This window comes from Piliocolobus tephrosceles, chromosome 15, assembly GCF_002776525.5.
Source record: "Piliocolobus tephrosceles isolate RC106 chromosome 15, ASM277652v3, whole genome shotgun sequence".
NCBI classification, from domain to species: Eukaryota; Metazoa; Chordata; class Mammalia; order Primates; family Cercopithecidae; genus Piliocolobus; species Piliocolobus tephrosceles.
The window spans coordinates 27,746,191-27,769,671 of record NC_045448.1 but is presented as its reverse complement, the minus strand read 5'-3'; the positions used below and the strand labels follow the sequence as shown (position 1 = coordinate 27,769,671).

General features: G+C 44.0%; 1 protein-coding gene and 1 long non-coding RNA gene across 3 annotated transcripts in view; one reads left to right on the top strand and one right to left on the bottom strand.

The window, feature by feature from the left end:
• The window catches only part of RBKS (ribokinase), a 115,031-nt gene that overhangs the window by 78,572 nt on the left and 12,978 nt on the right, over positions 1-23,481 (top strand). Inside the window, exon 8 of one of the 2 annotated variants that reach the window (XM_023217263.2) lies at positions 637-1,563. The exons of the other annotated variant lie outside the window; for it this stretch is intronic. Within the exon in view, the coding sequence (XP_023073031.1) occupies positions 637-702 (66 nt within the window). The 3' untranslated portion in view covers positions 703-1,563. Of the gene's footprint in view, positions 1-636; positions 1,564-23,481 lie in introns of those variants that run through there. 2 annotated transcript variants of the gene reach the window in all.
• The window catches only part of LOC111546014, a 20,718-nt gene continuing 12,082 nt past the window's right edge, over positions 14,846-23,481 (bottom strand). Inside the window, exons 2-3 of the long non-coding RNA XR_002732617.1 lie at positions 15,080-15,151; positions 14,846-14,962 (exon numbers count right to left, since the gene is read on the bottom strand). This is a non-coding gene — a long non-coding RNA (uncharacterized LOC111546014). The remainder of the gene's footprint in view (positions 14,963-15,079; positions 15,152-23,481) is intronic.

Here is a 23,481-nt window from a genome sequence, read left to right as displayed (position 1 = left end):
GTTCATTTCCTTAAAAAAAGTGGGGACGGGGAGAGATAACTAAGATGATTATTTCGTAGTTGAAACAAACAGATCATTCTGTCAATCTGAGTGGTTTTCCACATTTTTTTTACTCTGACTCACGTAAAGGCTAAAACCTACTCCCACTAGAAAGAGTTCCTGTCATCAGTGATTCTCTGCAGACAGCACAGAAAGATGCCTGTATAACTTACAAAAAAAATAAAATTAAAATCTCAGGTGATCCCTAAATGCCCTTCCATCCGGTATGCCTGGCTTCTAGGGAATCACTGATGTGTGTAACAGGCAAGCATTTGGAGCAGAAATCGATCCTTCATTTAAAGTAACTGACATTTGAAGTAACTCTTTTGCAGCATAATGCTAGTTCAGATACTTGCCCTACCACCTGTGCCTTAGACACTAGCTTATTCCTGGTGGAAACACAGCCTTCACGTAATTATGCATCCTTCCCTGATAAAGTGACAAATCAGCCAGTATATGACGAATTTGAGTTGTATAGACAAATATACCAGGTGCACCAGCCAAGACAGACACAGTTGGTTGTGAATCATCCACACCAGCTTTCAGTGCAGTTAGATTCACAGAACAATTGCTCAGTTCCTTCCTTCATTTTCACAGTGTAGACCTGGCTCAAGACCCAAGAGTGAAGCAGCAAGTGTGAAGAAGCAGAAACATTATAAATAACCCAGAGAATCCTTTTATAACAGCAACTGCCTACTGATTTTGTGGCCTAACAGCTCGAGCAAAAACGAATATAAATACAACATTGTGCAATGACTAATTACTCAAAATTTTGTGCATCAGCAGAAGTGGAACCTGTGGTTGGTGCTAATATTATGAAATGCCTTTGCTGTTTAATAATCTGGTAGCTCTATATTATTTAGCATGCATTTTTCTTGAAGAACAATGATTTTATTTCAAGTACATCTCACTGAAATAAAAAAGCAGCTGTTAGAAGATGAACATTTGGCAGAAAATATTTTAGTGAATCTTTTGTAAGATATTAAGTCCTACTGGATTAATTGTTTTCTGTCTAGAATGGTGGAGTCACAAAAAAAAAGGCGATTGCTGACCACAAAAGGCAAAAGGCCAACCTTTAGAACTCAGTGAATCACTAACAGACATTTTAGTTTTAATTGCCATTTATTCACCAATATATATACAAAGCTCTCATTAATATTGCCTGAAGAATGGGCCCTTTTTAATTCCATTTTTAGCTCACTCTCAGGATTCCACTTCTCTTTTATTAATGTGGAATTCTTTAAATTATAGAATAAATTAACCCACCGCAGACATTTTGGGCAGAATGGGGTTTTCAGCAAATTTTCAGCCTCCACAGGCCATTCTTCTCAGCAGCTTGCCAGCCAGCAGAGCAGTGAGGGCCATGGCTGGGAGCAGCACCTGCCCCTGAACTTGAAGAGAGGCTAGAGCAGCCCACTGGGCTCCTGGCCCAAGCACACTCTCAGGGTGACAGTGTCCTTCCCATGTTCCTTAGGCTGGCCAGACAAGGGATATGCCAGTGGGTAAGCCACATCACCATAAGGCTACTGGGCACAGCCAGTTTCAGCCAAAGAACATTATGGTTGAGCTGCATTGATGTAGCCATATTGACTCACGGACAGTTTTCACATTATTATAAGCAAAACACAAAATATTCTTTTTTAATTATCAAGAAATGTGAAAAAACAAAGAGCTTCATCTTATCTCCAGTTCCCATTCCTGGGGTGAAGTGAGTGATAGGTAAAGATTAAAAATGGAAGAGTTTTCAGAGATGGCTGAAGATTACCTCTAGGGTGAGGCTCAGGCTTAGGCTGAGGGTGGAATGAGGTATAGAAAAGGGAAAGAATCAGGCATGTCTGTTCTGTATATTATTTGGTAATACAAGACAGTATATCGACATTTTTACATGGTCATTTTGACGCAAATGTTATCTCAAAACAGCTTCATCAAAATGCTCCACTTCAGTCCTGGTCTGACCAGCCAGCCCAGAGCCTATCACAAACTAACAAAGCTGAGAATGGACCCTGAGACACAGTCAGGCCCCAGATGGAGCCAGCCACTGGCCTCTGTCAATATGAACTAATGACTGACTTGGACCAGGAGCCATTTATCACCAATAGTGGGGCCACATCTGTCCATGGCACCAAACTGTGAGGTAGGTTGAGCACCACAACCAAGCACCTCAACCTGTGTGAAGGCTGAGATGACCGAGACACACTGCGTCAGGCAGGGGATTTCTTTTGTCTTTGACTCAATTTTAGATGGATTCCAAGTGATGCAGTTATGATTATCTGTACTCTTTTTTTACAAATGGTTACTAAATACTTGTAGGGTACCAATAAAGGAGGAATCTGGCAGTTCTGGGATGAAGGTTAATAGAGTTTTTCTTGTTCTGCAGTAGGTTGAAATTTAATCAGTGTATTGAAATTCAGAAGATTAGTGTCATTGGTAATACTACTTACAGTTGCTTTGGGCAGGGCAGTGCTGCCCTGAGCATATCTTAGCCCCACCTTACTTTGATTTTGCATTCAACCCCTTATTGATCCTTCTCTTTTCTCACCTATCTTAATGAAAAAAGGCTTTAGCCTCATAAACCTCATTCCAGATAGAAATACATAATTCAAGAGAAACACTGATGTCAAAGAAGAGAAGGCATACCAATTTGTGTCAGCATTTGCTGTAAATTAGAGAGGAGTACAAGGAGAGTTTAATGTAATGTAGAATTGGAATTAAAATAGAACCAATATTTAGGCAGTCCTCCGCCTCTTTTTTTCCCTGCTGTGACATGAAGGATTGACTTTCTCTCAGCTCAAGTATCTAATGTAGTTCATTTTTTTTCCTTTCTGCTGGGATTCCCCCCCACACACACAAAATACTGCATATTTATTTCTGGCATCCAAAATTAAATATTTTCACCTTTTCCATTCCAATCACAACCAAAAACTCAGGAAGAGTTGGAGTTTCCCTCCTCATCACACCTTTGCAGCATAGAAAGGACCTCTGGTGGCCGGGCGCAGTGCCTCACTCCTGGAATCCCAGTACTTTGGGAGGCCAAGACAAGAGGATCACTTGAGCCCAGGAGTTGCTGGAGACCAGCCTGTGCCACATAGAGAGACCCCATTTCTACAGAAATAATTTTTTATAGCCAGGCGAGATGGCAAGTGCCTGTAGTCATAGCTACTCAGGAGGCTGAGTTGGGAGGATCGTTTGAGTCCAGGAAGAGCAAAGCTACAGTGAGCCGTGACTGCACCACTGCACTCCAGCCTGGGTGACAGAGCAAGACACTGTCTCAAAAAAAAAAAAGAAGACCTCTGCCATGCCAGTATAGTGAGTTCAGCTGTTGTAAATATTAATCCCTCCTTAATACAGTACTAATGTGGGTGTTACCGCCATGGTTTCTTTTTTCCGAAGCTGGAGTATAAAAGGTTGATAGTGAACATCTCACAATGTAAATTTGTACAAGATGTTCCTGTACACTTGTGAGAATTCTTTAGCACACATCTAAGCGTGTTCTTCCTTTTAAAGTGGTCACGTTGGGAAGCTTCACATTCAGACCACATGTTGTTTTCAGAACCTTTTTGGAGCTCTTTATTTGAATTTTTGCCAGAGCTGATCTTGTTCTTTACAGTTGTCCATTGCTTTTGGCCAATGGTGGAGTTCCCTAGCTTGATCCCTCGCCTTAATAATTAGACTTGGCTTTAAACAATTCACTCTTTCCAGAAATAAATTCCTTAGGATAGGATTCTCAAAATATGGCCCTAATGCCAGCAGTATCAGCATCACCTGGGAAGTCATTAGAAACACAAATCCCAGGCCCCACCTTAGATTTAATGGATCAGAAACTCTGGGGATGGAGCCCGGCAGTCAGTGTTTTAACAAGCCCTCCAGGCGATTCCAGTGCACGCTTAAGTTTCAGAACCACTGAATGAGATGAAATGTGCCTCCATTGAAGATATTCAAAGACATGCTACAGATTTTGAAGGTACTGAAGAGAAGTTTCAAAATATTTTTGAGCAAAGTTAGAATACATTTATGGCCTCCTCAGAGGACTGCTTTAATGGGGACTGTGCTTGAACCAAGGTATTCAGTTCTATCACCTAGCCATTTGACCTTGAGCAAGTTCTTACACTTGGTTTCTCATGTGGAAAATCAAAGACCCACCCTACCTACCTCACAGGATTGCAATGAAATTCAAATTTAATCACATCTGCAAACATGCCCTGTAAACCAGAAAGTGCTGTGGAAAAGTGAAAGTAATGTCACTCTGCAGGCAGAATTCTGGTAGCCTGCGCATTATGTCAGGGAAATGAGTGGGGCAAAGGCTTATATTTATCATTTCGCTGGCCAGATATTCCTTTTTGTCTATATAATGGCCTTATGGCTGTGTCTCAGATTCTGCCATTTCAGTCCAACAATTCATCTGGTATTAAGAGAGAAAAACCATTGTCTGATTAGTAGCTATAAAATGCGAGGAAAATATTAATATATCCATTTTCAGGTCGGTCCTGGTGGCTCACGCCTTTAATCCCAGCACTTTGGGAGGCCGAGGCTGGAAAATCGTTTGAGCCCAGAAGTTTGAGACCTGGCAACATGGCAAAACCCTGACTCTACAAAAAAAATACCAAAAAAATTAACCACCTACCTGTAGTCCCAGCTACTTGGGAGGCTGAGGTAAGAGGATCACTTGAGCCCAGGAGGTGGAGCCTACAGTGAGCTGAGATTGTGCCACTGCACTCCAGTCTGGGCAACAGAGTGAAACCCTGTCTCAAGAAAAAGAAAAGAAAAATACATCCCTTTTTTGGCTGGGTGTGGTGGCTCACGCCTGTAATCCCAACACTTTGAGAGGCCAGTGTGAGTGGATTACTTGAGATCAGGAGTTTGAGACTAGCCTGGCCTGTATGGTGAAAACCCATCTCTACTAAAAATATAAAAATTTCCCAGGCATGGTGGTGCACACTTGTAATCCCAGCTATTCAAGAGACTGAGGCAGGAGAATCGCTTGAACCCGGGAGGCAGAGGTTGCAGTGAGCCGAGATCGTGCCACTGCACTCCAGCCTGGGCGATAGAGTGAGACTCAGTCTCAAAAAAATGAAAATTAAAAAAAAAAAAGAAAAATATATCAATTTTCAAACTTGCTGTTCCCTACAAGGTCCCAGGAAAGCTTGGAAATGAGCCATCAGGGCTAACTACGTTGCGTGCATACTGAAGCTCTCATGCCTAGAACATCGCACACACCAACAGTGCAAGGGTCTATCCTAAAACCATTTTATGCCTGTGCAGGGGTGTCTGGACCTTCAAGGAGGGAGCTCAGTGCTCATTGCCACACATTAATCACTGCAGAGAGACCGAAAAGAAAAGCCCTCAAGAAAATCAGATCTATGGAAACCAAGATTTACAGACCAAACCAGTTAATGCAAGTTTGTCCAACACAAATTTGTAATTTGTAAATGTTTTAACATTATGAGAAGTTTGCGATTTTTTTAAACCTCATCAGCTATCGTCAGTGTATTTTGTGGCCCAAGACAATTCTTCTTCCTGTGTGGGCCAGGGAAGCCAAAAGATTAGACACCCCTGATGTATCTGTGTTCAAGAAGAATGCAGATGGATTTTTACCTTAGAGATTAGCCTTTACAAACAACTTCATCATAGAAATTCTTTTTTTTTTTTTTTTTTTTAAGACAAGGTCTCACTCTGTCACCCAGGCTAGAGTGCACAGCTCACTGCAGCCTCGACTTCCTGGGCTTCAACAATCCTCCCACCTCAGAGTACCTGGGACCACAGGTGTGCACCACCACACCTGGCTAAAGTTTCGCATTTTTTTGTAGAGACGAGGCTTTGCCATCTTCCCCAGGCTGTTCTCAAACTCCTGAGCTCAAGCCTTGGCCTCCCAAAGTGCTGAGATTACAAGCTTGAGCCCCCTGTGCCTGACCAGGAATTCTTTAACAGCAAGCTTCTGGTGCATTTATAATTTAATGTGAAAACTTTACAAACTCTTTAATGAACACTTCTGGGCAGGAAGGAAGCTAAACCTGTTGCCTCAGTGCTTATTGGGAATGAAGTTTCAGTAACCAGAACCACCTGGCCAACACCAACTTCACTTTTCACACAAAGTGTCAGCTAAAATCAAGATTAGGTGTGAGTATAGTAATAATTGATTAATTATGGTTCCATTATTGGATAATTATGGAACAATAAGCTATTGGTTAATTATAGAATTATGAAATGATTTTGCTCAAAAATGTGTCCCCACTTAACAAATCTCTAGAGACAAAGTAGATAAGTGGTTCCTAGGCCTGGGGATGGTGGGGAGGAATGAGGAGTGACTGTTAATGAATATGAGGTTTCTTTCGAGGGAGATGAACATTTCTAAAATTAGATTGTGGTGATGGTTGCTCAACTCTATACTGAAGAACACTGAATTGTATACTTTCAATGGCTGTATTACATGTATATTAATTATACATATTTTTAAAAATCCAATAGCTAATGAATTATAGAGCCAAGACCAAAAAAAAGTGCCTATTTAAACAACAGAAGCAAAAATAATATCAAAACTTTGCTGCATGCGGTTTTAGACTTGATTCATATGAAAGTGGTCATTTGAAATACCTTAAGCCGGAAAATACTTTTTTTTTTTTTCTTGAGAGTCTCGCTCTGTCACCCAGGCTGGAGTGCAGTGGCACGATCTCAGCTTACAACAATCTCCACCTCCCAGGTTCAAGTGATTCTCCTGCCTCAGCCACCCAAGTAGCTGGGATTACAGGTGCACACCACCACACCCGCTAATTTTTGTACTTTTTTTGTGTGTAGATGGGGTTTCACCATGTCAGTCAGGCTGGTCTCAAACTCCTGACCTCAAGTGATCTACCCACCTTGGCTTCCCAAAGTGCTGGGATTACAGGCGTGAGTCACTGCACCTGGCCCGTGCTCTGTCTTTTAATTGCAGAGTAATTAAAAAATGGATTATCTCAGACTAATAGTTTTTTTTTTTTTTTTTTTTTTTTGAGACAGAGTCTTACTCTGTCACCCAGGATGGAGTGGCACAATCCAGCAGGGGCACAATCTTGTCTCACTGCGACTTCCACCCCCTGACTCAATCAGTCCTCCCACCTCTGCCTCCCAAGCAGGCGGGACTATAAGTGCATGCCACCAAACCCAGCTAATTTTCGTATTTTCTGTAGAGACAGGGTCTCACCATGTTGCCCAGGCTTGTCTTGAACTCCTGGCCTCAACTGATCCTCCCGCCTCAGCCTCCCAAGGTGCTGAGATTACAGACATGAGCCATCACACCTGGCTAATAATTGAAATTTAAATGTCAAAAATCAAGGTGGCTGGTAGTAGAAGGCAAAGTCACGAACATTTGCAACATAATGGTTTGTCATGTTCCCTGCAGATTTCTTTAGAAAAAAAAATCAGTACTTACATAATAATGATAAGAAAACTGAACTCTCACTGTCCTTCATGATGCTCATAAACTGACCTGGTTAGGGAAGGCTGCAAGGTTGAGGTTCAGGAAAGGATGTGATCTCATCCTTATGATAGAAATATGCACTGATAAGTTGGAAAAATTCAGATTTTGGCCTGGTACAGTGGCTCATGCTTGTAATGCCAACACTTTGGGAGACCAAGGCCGGAGGATCACTTGAGGCCAGGAGTTTGAGACCAGCCTGGGCAACAAAGAGAGACTCTGTCTCTATAAAAATATTTTTTAAAGAGAAAAGAAAGAAAAAGAAAAATTCAGATTTGAGCTGTGGAACTGGGCTCTTGTGTAAGTGGCGTTGTGCCTAATGGTATGTTCACAAACAGACGGCTCAGTCCTGTCTGCATAGGGGAGAACCTTTCCACTTTGCCACCTTGGGAAAGATAGGCCATGCCATGCTGGTTTTCATCTTCTTGTTAAATTCCTCACCCCAGGGGTTGAGCTTCCCCAGGACTCACTGGTGGCCATGGAGACTGTAGATGGAGGTACACAGGAGAGGAACTGGCTGACAGAAGTAGGGATTTCTGGTTCAGTGGGAGGAAAGCAGGGAGATATTCGCATGCATTGAACTTAGGGTTGCTGCTTAGGGCTTCTTAACTCACTAGAAGACCCTAACTGGGCCACTGGTAATTCTTTGGGACAAGAGGTCCTGCTTCATTTTTTTCTCAAACTTTATTTTTTATCATCACCCACTCCAAGGAAACTTTTAAGACTTTTTTTCCTAATCACCCTCCCTCTTCCCCCATGAAATTTTTATACCACGTACACACACATACACACATACACACACACACACACACACACACACACATGTTCCTTGACCTACAGTGGGATTACATTCAGATAAACCAACCGTAAACTAAAAATATAGTTAATCGAAAATGCGTTTAATACAGCTAACCTACTGCTATACTTGAGATGTTGTCCCTGCCAAATCTCATGTTGGATTGTAATCCCCACTGTTGGAGCTGGGGCCTGGTGGGAGGTGATTGGATCATGGGGGTGGATTTCTCATGAATGGTTTAGCACCATCCCCTTGCCACTGTCCTCAAAATAGTGAGTGAGTTCTCTTGAGATCTGGTTGTTTAAAAGTGTGGTGGTGGGGCACAGTGGCTCATGCCTGTAATCCCAACACTTTGGGAGGCAAGGGTAGGTGAATTGCCTGAGTTCAGGAGTTTAAGACCAGCATGGGCAACATAGCAAGACTCTTGTCTCTAAAAAAAAAACAAAAATTAGCCAGGTAAGATGGCACACACCTGTAGTCCCAGCTACTCGGGAAACTGAGACAGGAGGCTGGCTTGTGATAAGGAGGCTGAGGCTGCAGTGAGCCATGGGTGACAAGAGTGAGACCCTGTATCAAAAACAGAAGTGCGTGGCATCTTCCCCGTCACCCTCTTTTGCTCCTGCTCTCCCCATGTACCATGCCTGCTCCTGCTTCACCCTCCACCATGAGTGAAAGCTCCCTGAGGTCTCCCCAGAAACCACACAGATGCCAGCACCATGCTTGTACAGCTGCAGAACCATGAGCCAGTTAAATCTCTTCTTTATAGATTAGCCAGCCTCAGGTATTTCTTTATAGCAATGCAAGAACTGCCTAACACAGCTACCAAACATTATATTACAGTTTGTACTGAATGTGTATCACTTTCATACTGTCATAAACTTGAAAAATTATAAATCGAACCATCATAAGTTGGGACTCTGTGTGTGTGTGTGTGTGTGTGTCTATACTGTGGCCCTTTGGAGAGCATTTGTGTAATATCTAAGATTTCTTTCACACACCCCCACCAAGAATGGATTTTGACTCCTTTCGGGGAGATATAGCCCCAGTTGGGAATGCATGCCCCAGATGAAATGAAGGCTGTAGGCAGGGCCCTTCTGTTCACTCTGAGTGAGTGGTGAGGCTGATCACATGGAGTAAGTAGATCAGGTGGCCCTTTATCCATCATTAATCAGGATAGGCCCTGACCTCAGGTTCCAGCACTGCACTGCTAGAGGAATGTCTTCCAAAATCACATTGTTCCTGCACCATCTGTTCAGCCTGCCTTTCCTGTCCTCCAGCCTCTGCTACATCTCCTCTCTATGGGTGGCAGCCGTCTGTGCAGTGGCTGGCTAGCTGTGGTTGACAATGGAATGCTCCATCAACTTGGCATTGCTGAGGATGTGCAGGCTGTCCCTGCCAGCAGTAACCCTGTTCCCATCCTGTCCTGCAGCCTCACCTGCCCCAGCTCTAGGCCTCTGCCCAGAAGCCTCTCAGTGTTCTCCCTCTGCACCTCCTCCACGAATGAACACATGGGAAATGGAGACCCCAGCACACAATGGTGATCATGGCTGAAACTCTCTGGAGCCTGGCATCCCTCATAAACAAGGGCCACAGGACACTGACCTTCACCTCTTCCTGCCTCCAAGTGCATTCCTGGCCGCCCTTATCCGTCTACTCTGAGCTGGAAACATAAAGCCAGTCACAGCGTAAACCCCTTGCCTCACAATCCTATGGATTGTGCCCTAGGATGTTGACCTTCTTTGTTTCTTAGATGCCTTGTCTGGCCCCCACTGACCTAGGTCATGGGCTTTCACTGCCAAAAACTTGAGCAACATAAGGGGCCACTGAGATAATACCATCTTTGCCTCACCTTTGTTGAACACCTGCTTTGTGCCAAGCACTGTGCTAAGCCTTTTCACATACATTACTTAATTCAGTCTTCACAATAGCCCTATGAGGCAAGTTCCCGTTGTACAGATAAGTAAACCCACGGAAAAGCTGAGTAACTTGCCAGAGGTCACACAGCTAGTAAGTGGTGAAATCAGGAGTTAAACCCAGGTCTGTCTGAATTCCGAACCATTTACTGCATTGTCCCAGTTGAAAAAATCACATTTTCCAGTTGTGTGAATAGAAATAAAAATGACACAAGACCTTTACTGCCAGTGAAAAGGCAATGAATTTACCATTCTTAAAAGATGACAGAGCTGGCCAGGAGTGGTGGCTTGCACCGGTAGTCCCAGCTACTCCGGAGGCTGAAGTGGGAGAACTGCTTGGGCCCAAGAGGTTGAGGCTGCAGTGAGCTGTGATTGTGCCACTGTAACCCAACCTGGGTGACAGAGCAAGAGCCTGTCTCAAAAAAAAAAAAAGAAAGAAAAAAAGAAAAGAAAAAGAAAAGACACAGCTAACAAAAAGGCAGAGGCAGGACTTAAAACCAGGTTCGTTTGACACCCATATCTCCTGCCTGTCAGTGATTAACCCTTGAGGGACAAAGAATGACTTTTACGTTCCCAGGCCCAGTCAGCTAGATACTCACGCCTCAGCCTCCTGCAGACAGGAACAAGGCAGAAGCCCCATTTTTAGAACTTGGAAGCAAGCACAGAGCAAGCCTGGCCCCTGGGCCAGCATAAGTATGAGCCATCTCAGCAGCTGGCACAGCCCTCCTTGAAACACTCTCCCTTGAAGAAATTCTGACCTAAACCCAGTGTAGCCAGCAAGGCTGACCCTGTTGGTGGAATCTAGTGGCCCCAGTGTCGTGGTAGGAGGTAGCAGAGACCCTGGTGGTTTACATTTGCCCTCTCTCCCTTTCCTAAATCCCTGACAATATTCTTTTTAAAGAAATAATGCATTGACTTATGATTTAGTCATGTTTCATCCCATTTGCTTTTCCCTGGCTTCTAAAACCACAAGCATGGCTGGGGAATTCATGTCCACAGTGTAGGCTCTGAATAGCTTTGTGTAGGGAGAGGTTTTGAAAAGAGAAGAAAGTGGCATCTACTTGTGAGATGGAATGCATGAAGACATCGGGGAGGAATGCAAGGGCTGTAACTGTTAGGGTCCCTCGGCAGTTTGGGTAGTGACTCATTCCGCGTGGGTACGGATTCCTAACAAGTGAAGCTTGGTAGTGACGTCATTCTTGCAAGATTGTCTGGGATCTGTTAGAGCTGCCTGACAAGGTCTTACCTTGGAGACTTTCATCACTGGGGGGGTTTTCCCAGCCACACTTCATACCCATCATTTCCTCCAGCTTGTCCCCTTTTCTATCAACTGGAATTTGGCAAACCAGAACTTTCTCGCATCTGTTCCATTGTCATCCTCCTACAGGGCGTTCCTGGGACAGTGTGTGCTCCTCACCTCATCGCTCAGTACCCATCCTCCTGACAGTTCTTGGTTCAGTCAGTGCCTACCTCAGCTATGGTCCAGGTCCTGCACTAGGTCTCAGGACACGGAAGTGATGAAGACAGGTGTCCTACCCTCAAGGGGAGGGCAGGGGGCAACTAGAGGGCCTGAGACTGGTGGTTTCAGGGACAGCACAGTGCTTTGAACATAGTGCTAGGCAATAAATATGTGATGACCAAATTAATACCCAAGCTGCGTCTCCAAAAATGAGTATAGGAGTTAGCCTAGGGAAAAGTCCACGCCGAGGTGTCTCTATGTACTGAGACCCGTAACTGAATATCAGGAAGAAGTAAGTTCCTTAAGTGAATAGGAGGAAGTAAGAGATGAAACTGGAAAAGTGGGAACCTCATGTGCCATGTTAAGAAGTTGACGGCACGGAGGCCACATGGACAGATTTGCAGTAGTGTAGAGGATGGGCTGGAAGGGTCCAGACTGGAGGCAGGGAGACTGGCTAGGAAGTTAATGTGGCCCTCTGAGGTGATGTGAACATTACTGGGGCAGTGAGGGTAGGCGTGGAGACGAGAGGACAGATTTGAGAAACATTTAGGATTTAAACTCAGCAACTGGTGATTGATTAAGTATATGGGAAGGAAATACCCAGGAGAACCCCAAGTTTTCAGTGTGGAGGTGTCACAAGCTGAAAAGATAAGAAGAGGCCCATTTTAAGGCAGAGTTTTGAGTTCATTTCAGCCGTGTTGAGTTAGAGTTGCCTGCAAGAGACATGAGCCAGGTTGAGCCAGCGCACAGGTGGTTAGATACACAAATCCAAAGACAGATGAGAGTCTGGGCTAAAGATACTGATTTAAGACCCATTATATTCATAGCAGCTGAAACTGTTCGGCTACATATATCCCAACTTCCTCTCCTGATCCATGTGTGTTTATCTAGGACTTTGGCATCTACATGACCATTTTTCTCTCTGCCCCAATGCTGTCATGATGTGGGATGACTTCAGTGCCATGAGGATGAACCATTACCAAGTCTCATAGCTCCTAGATGCCCTCTACTCCAGTGACTCTTCACCTCCACTCCACTGCAGCCTCCCACTCCCATGACAACCTCCAGGACATGGCTAGTACCTCCTTGGAACCACTTCAGTTCTCCGGTAAAACCTCACATCCTCCTCTCTGAGCAATCCCTGGCTTTCACCTCTTCTACACCCTTCCCACTTGTATTAGTTCCCTGCACTTTCTCCTTGGCTGTTGACCCCCTCCTGGCCTCTCTTCTTTCCTGATCCAGGTCAGACTCTCTGGTTGTTCATCTGAAATATTCTTTCCTGAAACCTTTGATTCTTTTGTACCCCTGCTCCTCCCCCACACCTGCCCAGGACAACACTAGTTCATGTTCTCTGCTCCTGCCCCGAGCACACAGAGGAAAATGGGCCCCCCATGCAGTGGATTCTCACTGGACCTTCACAGCCTTCCCTCCTCCATCCCTGTATTTCTTCATCACTACAGAAAACATAAGCCTTCCCATGGGGAAATGGGAAAATGTGGGCAGTCTCTTTCCCCCAAAATAGCTTCTCCATCTGCTCTGCTGCTGGATTCCTGCACAGATGACCTTGGTACAAATCTCAACTGCCATTTACCACCTTTTCTTTACACTGGGCAAGTGATTTAACCTCCTTAAATCCCATTTTCCTCAGTGTAAAATAAGGATGGCCCAGGGTTGCTTCTGGCGTCTGTGACACTGTGCAAATTATTATAGAAGAAGCTGCCCATCTGGATAGGCACACAGCTCAGTGAGCTGGCCATGGCCCACAGCCCACTCTCAGCCCTCAGCTGGGCACCCTTGCGCAATGCCACTTTGCCTAACCATACACCACAGCCCCAAATAAGCCTACCTCCCCCAGGTTCTAATGAAAACAAAGGCCATAACATGCAAAGCACTTAGCAGAGAGCCTGACTCTGAGCAGGGCCTCAAAACAAAAGCTATGGCAGACCAGCAGACTCAGATTAACATGGAGGTGTGCTCTGCTGGGGATGTCACACATTTTTGCCAGCTCCACAGCGTTTATTAAGAGAGCAGAGCCTTAGGCCGGGCGCAGTGGCTCAAGCCTGTAATCCCAGCACTTTGGGAGGCTGAGACGGGCGGATCACGAGGTCAGGAGATCGAGACCATCCTGGCTAACACGGTGAAACCCCGTCTCTACTAAAAAATACAAAAAACTAGCCGGGCGCAGTGGCGGGCGCCTGTAGTCCCAGCTACTGGGGAGGCTGAGGCAGGAGAATGGCGTAAACCCGGGAGGCGGAGCTTGCAGTGAGCTGAGATCTGGCCACTGCACTCCAGCCCAGGCGACAGAGCAAGACTCCGTCTCAAAAAAAAAAAAAAAAAAGAGAGCAGAGCCTTAAGAAGCAGGGACATGAGTCAGGTACGTTCAGTGAAGGAACTAACCCATGGCCATAGTCCAGGGCCCAGGCAGGCAAGGGACAATGGGAGGGAGGGGGGAGGGAGGCAGCTATGGACAGACAGGATTGTCTGAAACGGAGGGGAAGGGAAGTGAGAAACCAGCCGCCCATGGCAACATTGCCTTGGGCCCTAGCAGCAGAGGCTGCCCACCCAGACCCATACCCAGCTCCAGGCGCTGGCCTCAGGGGCGCCCGGCTCTCAGATTCTCCCCTTGGGGTCATCTCTCACCAGCCCTGCCAAGTCCTCAACCCTCCCCAGCGGCACCCCTCCCACCCCCACTAGAAGGCTCAGGTATTCCATGGGGCCAATGTTCCTGTCCTTGCGCTTCCCTGATTCCCCAGCTTCCTCCATGGGCACCACTAGAACTCAGAACCCAGAAGTGTCAAGGACCTTAGGAAGGCAGGGGTTTCAGATGCCGCACCCATTCTATAAGAGCAGCTCTTCCTTAAGAGGAAATCACTGTGAGAAGGCAAAGGGTAGTAGCCACATGGGTATTATATTGAAGGAAGATGAATTATGCCATCACCCCTTTTGGCACAAAAATAATTTTCAGTAAAAGGTTAAAACCATCATGTTGTATCAATGAGAACTATTTCATTATTCTAAGAATGATTGATTGGAAAGTACTTGACTTACAGGAAAATCACAGTGATACAATACAGCTCCTACTTTTAAAGCACTTTCCATTTAAAAAAAAAATCATACCAGTGTATAAAAATAGTTATACTGAAGATGTGAATCAACAGCCAAGTAATTTATTGGCACTTGAAAGCTTTGTGGTATAAATAGATTCAACAATGAGAATATCAAGTAACTCTGGGCCGTGGCAACCTAATCTTCATTTTCACTAACACAAAAGAAAGTCACATGTAGTTCAGCAAGGGCCGTCTGGTCACCTTAGAAGAGATCATGGGAAGAGAAGAACATGACACAGCCAGGACCAATGAGTCAGGTCAGCTCAAAGCAAGGGACAAGGCAGCAGGAGAAACAGGGGACGGAGAAGTAGTACCTACCCTTAAGAGAGTTCAGATTGTCCCAGAGCAAAGTCTTGTACAAAAAACGTTCAGCACAATGAACTCCGAGTCCTAAGAGAAATACAAAGGGATTACAGGATGTCAAAAGGAAGGGAGACTCTTTTCAGCTTGATTTCCTTCCTTTTTCCCTCCCTGCTTGCCTGCTTGCCCCAAACCTTCACTGGGTGGTGTAACATGATGGGAGCAGGAATCGCTGGGTCTGGGTACAAAGTGCAGCTCTGCCATTTACCAGCTGTGTGACTCTGGACAAATGACTGGATGTTTCTGAGACTCAATTCCCTCAAGTTTCAGTAGGGGGTGGTCAGGGGGTCAGTGTGAAGATGAAATGAGGTGTTTTGTGTGTGTATATAAATACCCAGCTTTGCTGCCTGTTGATGCAGAGCAAACAGGAAAAGTTCACTCTCTTCCTTACCCTTCCACTCCTCTGTAAAGAGTACAAGACCTTTTCTGCCCCTTTTATGTTTAAATTTCAAAGAGTTTTTCCATTGTTGGATGTAATGTGACTTCAGATCAGCCTTCTTGTCTTTGACCTGAAGGCCCCTGTCAGCCAGGAGCCTCCCTGCTTCTTTGTGGTTTGGGGCTCAGTAGTCCAACTGCTGCCCTCTTTGTGAAGAAAAACACAGAACCCCTGCATCTCACATCTGGTGAGAAGGTGGAGACTGGGGCATCTGAGAGATGGTCCATCAGCAAGTATTAATTGAATGCCCAGTACTTTTAAGGGATTGTAAAACTCTAAGGAGTCAGCAGGGAAAGACATGGACAAGATTTCTGACCTCTCATAAGAGTTTAACACATGGAGATTGCCTCTGTCATGGTTCTTGGTTGAAAACAGAAGAAACCAGCAGTGGTCTTGGCACAGGGTGCTGGATACCATCACAACAGGGCTGTCACTAACATCCCAGGCCTCAGTTTTTTGTTTTTTGGCAATCACTGTCACAGTTAAAAAGTGTTCCTCCCAGGCTGGGCACAGTGGCTTACACCTGTAATCCCAGCACTTTGGGAGGCCGAGGCAGGCAGATCACCCAAGGTCAGGAGTTTGAGACCAGCCTGGCCAACATGTTGAAACCCTGTCTCTACTAAAAATACAAAAATTAGCCAGGCGTGGTGACACACACTTGTAATCCCAGCTACTTGGGAGGCTGAGGCAGGAGAATTGCTTGAACCCGGGAGCCGGAGGTTGCAGTGAGCTGAGATCGCGCCATTGCCACCAGCCTGGGCAACAAGAGCGAAAACTCCAGCTCAAAAGAAAAAGAAAAAGAAAAAAAAGTGTTCCTCCCAATCCTCTCATTGTTCATGGGAGTGTCATTGTCTAGTTCATGATTACAGTGGAAACTGCCTCAATGAGGTGGGTATTTCCAAGTGTAGGAAAGAGCTTCACTTCAGTCCACCCCGACTTGTAGCAGATGTCCACTTACTTAAAAAGAAAGAGAAATCATTCAGGGGCAGAAATTGGCCCATTTGCAAATTTCACGAAGAGTGACTGATACTGATTTCCTTCTTACACATGGAATTTTTAAAACTTTTTTTTTTTTTTTTTTGAGACGGAGTTTCACTCTCGTTGCCCAGGCTGGAGTGCAGTGGTGCAATCTCGGCTCATCACAACCTCCACCTCCCAGGTTCAAGCGATTCTCCTGCCTCAGCCTCCCAAATAGCTGGGATTACAGGCATGCACCACCACACCCGGCTAATTTTGTATTTAGTAGAGATGGGGTTTCTCCACGTTGATCAGGCTGGTCTTGAACTCCCGACCTCAGATGATCCACCAGCCTCGGCCTCCCAAAGTGCTGGGATTACAGGCATGAGCCACCATGCCCGGCCCCCACAACTTCTTTAATACAATTTTTTATTTTTAAAAAGTAAAACTTACAGAAAAGTTGCAGTAGTCCCATATACTCTTCACCTAGTTTCCCCGATACTAGCATTTTGCCACATTTGTTTTATTGCTTTCTCTCAAAATACATTAATATCTTTTTTTCGATTTGAGAGTAAGTCGCAAACATCATGATTCTACCTCTTAGTACTTCAGGATATGTCTCCTGAAAAAAAGGACATAACAGAAGTACAATATAATTATCAAATTCAAGAAGTTTTATATGGAGATAATCTTATATGTACAGTCTAATAATGTCCCAATAGCAGTTTTTTATAATTTTTGGTTCAGGATCCAATCCAAGACTATGTATTACTTTAGTCTCCTTGAATATGAAACAGGTTCGTAAACTATGTTGTCTTTCATGGCATTGATATTTTTCGAACAGCACAAGCTCATTGTTTTGTAGAATGCATGTCAATTTAGGTCTGTCTTATGCATTTGAGGCAGGAATGCTACATCCGTGACCTCGTGTCCTTCTCCAGGCCCCACATCAGGGAGCAGTGGTGTCAGTTTGTCTTATTATCGGTGATACTAATGTTGGCCACTTGGTTAAGGTGGTGCCTCCCAGGTTTCTCAAGTGTACAGTCACTCTTTTTGCCTCTGTAATTAATACATAATCTGTGGGGGGATTATTTATAACTTGTAAATATCCTACCCTCATCCTACCTTTACCCAGCAGTGTTAATGCCTCCACTGATGGTTCCTCCCTGAATCAGACAGCACTATGAGAGTTGTACAATAGTGACCTTTTTTTTTTTTTTTTTAATTATACTTTAAGTTCTAGGGTACATGTGCATAACGTGCAGGTTTGTTACATATGTATATATGTGCCATGTTGGTGTGCTGCACCCATCAACTCGTCAGCACCCATCAATTCATCATTTATATCAGGTATAACTCCCCAATGCAATCCCTCCCCCCTCCCCCCTCCCCATGATAGGCCCCAGTGTGTGATGTTCCCCTTCCCGAGTCCAAGTGAGCTCATTGTTCAGTTCCCACCTATGAGTGAGAACATGCGGTGTTTGGTTTTCTCTTCTTGTGATAGTTTGCTAAGAATGATGGTTTCCAGCTGCATCCATGTCTCTACAAAGGACGCAAACTCATCCTTTTTTATGGCTGCATAGTATTCCATGGTGTATATGTGCCACATTTTCTTAATCCAGTCTGTCACTGATGGACATTTGGGTTGATTCCAAGTCTTTGCTATTGTGAATAGTGCCGCAATAAACATACGTGTGCATGTGTCTTTGTAGTAGCATAATTTATAATCCTTTGGGTATATACCCAGTAGTGGGATGGCTGGGTCATATGGTACATCTAGTTCTAGATCCTTGAGGAATTGCCATACTGTTTTCCATAATGGTTGAACTAGTTTACAATCCCACCAACAGTGTAAAAGTGTTCCTATTTCTCCACATCCTCTCCAACACCTGTTGCTTCCTGATTTTTTAATGATTGCCATTCTAACTGGTGTGAGATGGTATCTCATTGTGGTTTTGACTTGCATTTCTCTGATGGCGAGTGATGATGAGCATTTTTTCATGTGTCTGTTGGCTGTATGAATGTCTTCTTTTGAGAAATGTCTGTTCATATCCTTTCCCCACTTTTGGATGGGGTTGTTTGTTTTTTTCTTGTATATTTGTTTGAGTTCTTTGTAGATTCTGGAAATGAGCCCTTTGTCAGATGAGTAGATTGCAAAAATTTTCTCCCATTCTGTAGGTTGCCTGTTCACTCTGATGGTAGTTTCTTTTGCTGTGCAGAAGCTCTTTAGTTTAATGAGATCCCATTTGTCAATTTTGGCTTTTGCTGCCGTTGCTTTTGGTGTTTTAGACATGAAGTCCTTGCCCGTGCCTATGTCCTGAATGGTACTACCTAGATTTTCTTCTAGGGTTTTTATGGTATTAGGTCTAACATTTAAGTCTCTAATCCATCTTGAATTAATCTTCGTATAAGGAGTAAGGAAAGGATCCAGTTTCAGCTTTCTACTTATGGCTAGCCAATTTTCCCAGCACCATTTATTAAATAGGGAATCCTTTCCCCATTTCTTGTTTTTGTCAGGTTTGTCAAAGATCAGATGGTTGTAGATGTGTGACATTATTTCTGAGGACTCCGTTCTGTTCCATTGGTCTATATCTCTGTTTTGGTACCAGTACCATGCTGTTTTGGTTACTGTAGCCTTGTAGTATAGTTTGAAGTCAGGTAGTGTGACGCCTCCGGCTTTGTCCTTTTGACTTAGGATTGTCTTGGCAATGTGGGCTCTTTTTTGGTTCCATATGAACTTTAAAGCAGTTTTTTCCAATTCTGTGAAGAAACTCATTGGTAGCTTGATGGGGATGGCATTGAATCTATAAATAACCTTGGGCAGTATGGCCATTTTCACGATATTGATTCTTCCTATCCATGAGCATGGTATGTTCTTCCATTTGTTTGTGTCCTCTTTGATTTCACTGAGCAGTGGTTTGTAGTTCTCCTTGAAGAGGTCCTTTACATCCCTTGTAAGTTAGATTCCCAGGTATTTTATTCTCTTTGAAGCAATTGTGAATGGAAGTTCATTCCTGATTTGGCTCTCTGCTTGTCTGTTACTGGTGTATAAGAATGCTTGTGATTTTTGCACATTAATTTTGTATCCTGAGACTTTGCTGAAGTTGCTTATCAGCTTAAGAAGATTTTGGGCTGAGACGATGGGGTTTTCTAAATATACAATCATGTCATCTGCAAACAGGGACAATTTGACTTCTTCTTTTCCTAACTGAATACCCTTGATTTCTTTCTCTTGCCTGATTGCCCTAGCCAGAACTTCCAACACTATGTTGAATAGGAGTGGTGAGAGAGGGCATCCCTGTCTTGTGCCAGTTTTCAAAGGGAATTTTTCCAGTTTTTGCCCATTCAGTATGAGATTAGCTGTGGGTTTGTCATAAATAGCTCTTATTATTTTGAGGTACGTTCCATCAATACCGAATTTGTTGAGCGTTTTTAGCATGAAGGGCTGTTGAATTTTGTCAAAAGCCTTTTCTGCATCTATTGAGATAATCATGTGGTTCTTGTCTTTGGTTCTGTTGATATGCTGGATTACGTTGATTGATTTGCGAATGTTGAACCAGCCTTGCATCCAAGGGATGAAGCCCACTTGATCATGGTGGATAAGCTTTTTGATGTGCTGCTGAATCCGGTTTGCCAGTATTTTATTGAGGATTTTTGCATCGATGTTCATCAGGGAGATTGGTCTAAAATTCTCTTTTTTTGTTGTGTCTCTGCCAGGCTTTGGTATCAGGATGATGTTGGCCTCATAAAATGAGTTAGGGAGGATTCCCTCTTTTTCTATGGATTGGAATAGTTTCAGAAGGAATGGTACCAGCTCCTCCTTGTACCTCTGGTAGAATTCAGCTGTGAATCCATCTGGTCCCGGGCTTTTTTTGGTGGGTAGGCTACTAATTGTTGCCTCAATTTCAGAGCCTGCTATTGGTCTATTCAGGGATTCAACTTCTTCCTGGTTTAGTCTTGGGAGAGTGTACGTGTCCAGGAAATTATCCATTTCTTCTAGATTTTCTAGTTGATTTGCGTAGAGGTGTTTATAGTATTCTCTGATGGTAGTTTGTATTTCTGTGGGGTCGGTGGTGATATCCCCTTTATCATTTTTTATTGCATCTATTTGATTCCTCTCTCTTTTCTTCTTTATTAGCCTTGCTAGCGGTCTGTCAATTTTGTTGATCTTTTCAAAAAACCAACTCCTGGATTCATTGATTTTTTGGAGGGTTTTTTGTGTCTCTATCTCCTTCAGTTCTGCTCTGATCTTAGTTATTTCTTGCCTTCTGCTAGCTTTTGAATGTGTTTGCTCTTGCCTCTCTAGTTCGTTTAATTGTGATGTTAGAGTGTCAATTTTAGATCTTTCCTGCTTTCTCTTGTGGGCACTTAGTGCTATAAATTTCCCTCTACACACTGCTTTAAATGTGTCCCAGAGATTCTGGTATGTTGTATCTTTGTTCTCATTGGTTTCAAAGAACATCTTTATTTCTGCTTTCATTTCGTTATGTACCCAGTAGTCATTCAGGAGCAGGTTGTTCAGTTCCCATGTAGTTGAGCGGTTTTGATTGAGTTTCTTAGTCCTGAGTTCTAGTTTGATTGCACTGTGGTCAGAGAGACAGTTTGTTATAATTTCTGTTCTTTTACATTTGCTGAGGAGTGCTTTACTTCCAATTATGTGGTCAATTTTGGAATAAGTGTGATGTGGTGCTGAGAAGAATGTATATTCTGTTGACTTGGGGTGGAGAGTTCTATAGATGTCTATTAGGTCCGCTTGGTGCAGAGATGAGTTCAATTCCTGGATATCCTTGTTAACTTTCTGTCTCGTTGATCTGTCTAATGTTGACAGTGGAGTGTTGAAGTCTCCCATTATTATTGTATGGGAGTCTAAGTCTCTTTGTAAGTCTCTAAGGACTTGCTTTATGAATCTGGGTGCTCCTGTATTGGGTGCATATATATTTAGGATAGTTAGCTCTTCCTGTTGAATTGATCCCTTTACCATTATGTAATGGCCTTCTTTGTCTCTTTTGATCTTTGATGGTTTAAAGTCTGTTTTATCAGAGACTAGGATTGCAACCCCTGCTTTTTTTTTGTTCTCCATTTGCTTGGTAGATCTTCCTCCATCCCTTTATTTTGAGCCTATGTATGTCTCTGCATGTGAGATGGGTCTCCTGAAGACAGCAGACTGATGGGTCTTGACTCTTTATCCAGTTTGCCAGTCTGTGTCTTTTAATTGGAGCATTTAGTCCATTTACATTTAAGGTTAATATTGTTATGTGTGAACTTGATCCTGCCATTATGATATTAACTGGTTATTTTGCTCATTAGTTGATGCAGTTTCTTCCTAGCCTCGATGGTCTTTACATTTTGGCATGTTTTTGCCATGGCTGGTACCAGTTGTTCCTTTCCATGTTTAGGGCTTCCTTCAGGGTCTCTTGTAAGGCAGGCCTGGTGGTGACAAAATCTCTAAGCATTTGCTTATCTGTAAAGAATTTTATTTCTCCTTCACTTATGAAACTTAGTTTGGCTGGATATGAAATTCTGGGTTTAAAATTCTTTTCTTTAAGAACGTTGAATATTGGCCCCCACTCTCTTCTGGCTTGTAGAGTTTCTGCCGAGAGATCTGCTGTCAGTCTGATGGGCTTCCCTTTGTGGGTAACCCGACCTTTCTCTCTGGCTGCCCTTAAGATTTTTTCCTTCATTTCAACTTTGGTGAATCTGGCAATTATGTGTCTTGGAGTTGCTCTTCTGGAGGAGTATCTTTGTGGCGTTCTCTGTATTTCCTGAATTTGAATGTTGGCCTGCCCTGCTAGGTTGGGGAAGTTCTCCTGGATGATATCCTGTAGAGTGTTTTCCAATTTGGTTCCATTTTCCCCCTCACTTTCAGGCACCCCAATCAGACGTAGATTTGGTCTTTTTACATAATCCCATACTTCTTGCAGGCTTTGTTCATTTCTTTTTCTTCTTTTTTCTTTTGGTTTCTCTTCTCGCTTCATTTCATTCATTTGATCCTCCATCGCTGATACTCTTTCTTCCAGTTGATCGAGTCGGTTACTGAAGCTTGTGCATTTGTCACGTATTTCTCGTGTCATGGTTTTCATCTCTGTCATTTCGTTTATGACCTTCTCTGCATTAATTAGTCTAGCTGTCAATTCTTCCACTCTTTTTTCAAGATTTTTAGTTTCTTTGCGCTGGGTACGTAATTCCTCCTTTAGCTCTGAGAGGTTTGATGGACTGAAGCCTTCTTCTCTCATCTCATCAAAATCATTCTCTGACCAGCTTTGATCCGTTGCTGGCGATGGGCTGTGCTCCTTTGCAGGAGGAGATGCGCTCTTATTTTTTGAATTTCCAGCTTTTCTGCCCTGCTTTTTCCCCATCTTTGTGGTTTTATCTGTCTCTGGTCTTTGATGATGGTGACGTACTGATGGGGTTTTGGTATAGCTGTCCTTCCTGTTTGATAGTTTTCCTTCTGACAGTCGGGACCCTCAGCTATAGGTCTGTTGGAGATTGCTTGAGATCCACTCCAGACCCTGTTTGCCTGGGTATCAGCAGCAGAGGTTGCAGAAGACAGAATATTGCTGAACAGCGAGTGCACCTGTCTGATTCTTGCTTTGGAAGCTTCCTCTCAGGGGTGTACTCCACCCTGTGAGGTGTGGGGTGTCAGACTGCCCCTAGTAGGGGATGTCTCCTAGTTAGGCTACTCAGGGGTCAGGGACCCACTTCAGCAGGCAGACTGCCCCTTCTCAGATCTCAACCTCCGTGTTGGGAGATCCACTGCTCTCTTCAAAGCTGTCAGACAGAGTGGTTCCCGTCTGCACAGGCTTCTGCTCCTTTAGCTGAGCCCTGTCCCCAGAGGCGCAGTCTACAGAGACAGGCAGGTTTCCTTGAGCTGCTGTGAGCTCCACCCAGTTCGAGCTTCCCAGCGGCTTTATTTACCTACTTAAGCCTCAGCGATGGCGGGCGCCCCTCCCCCAGCCTCGCTGCTGCC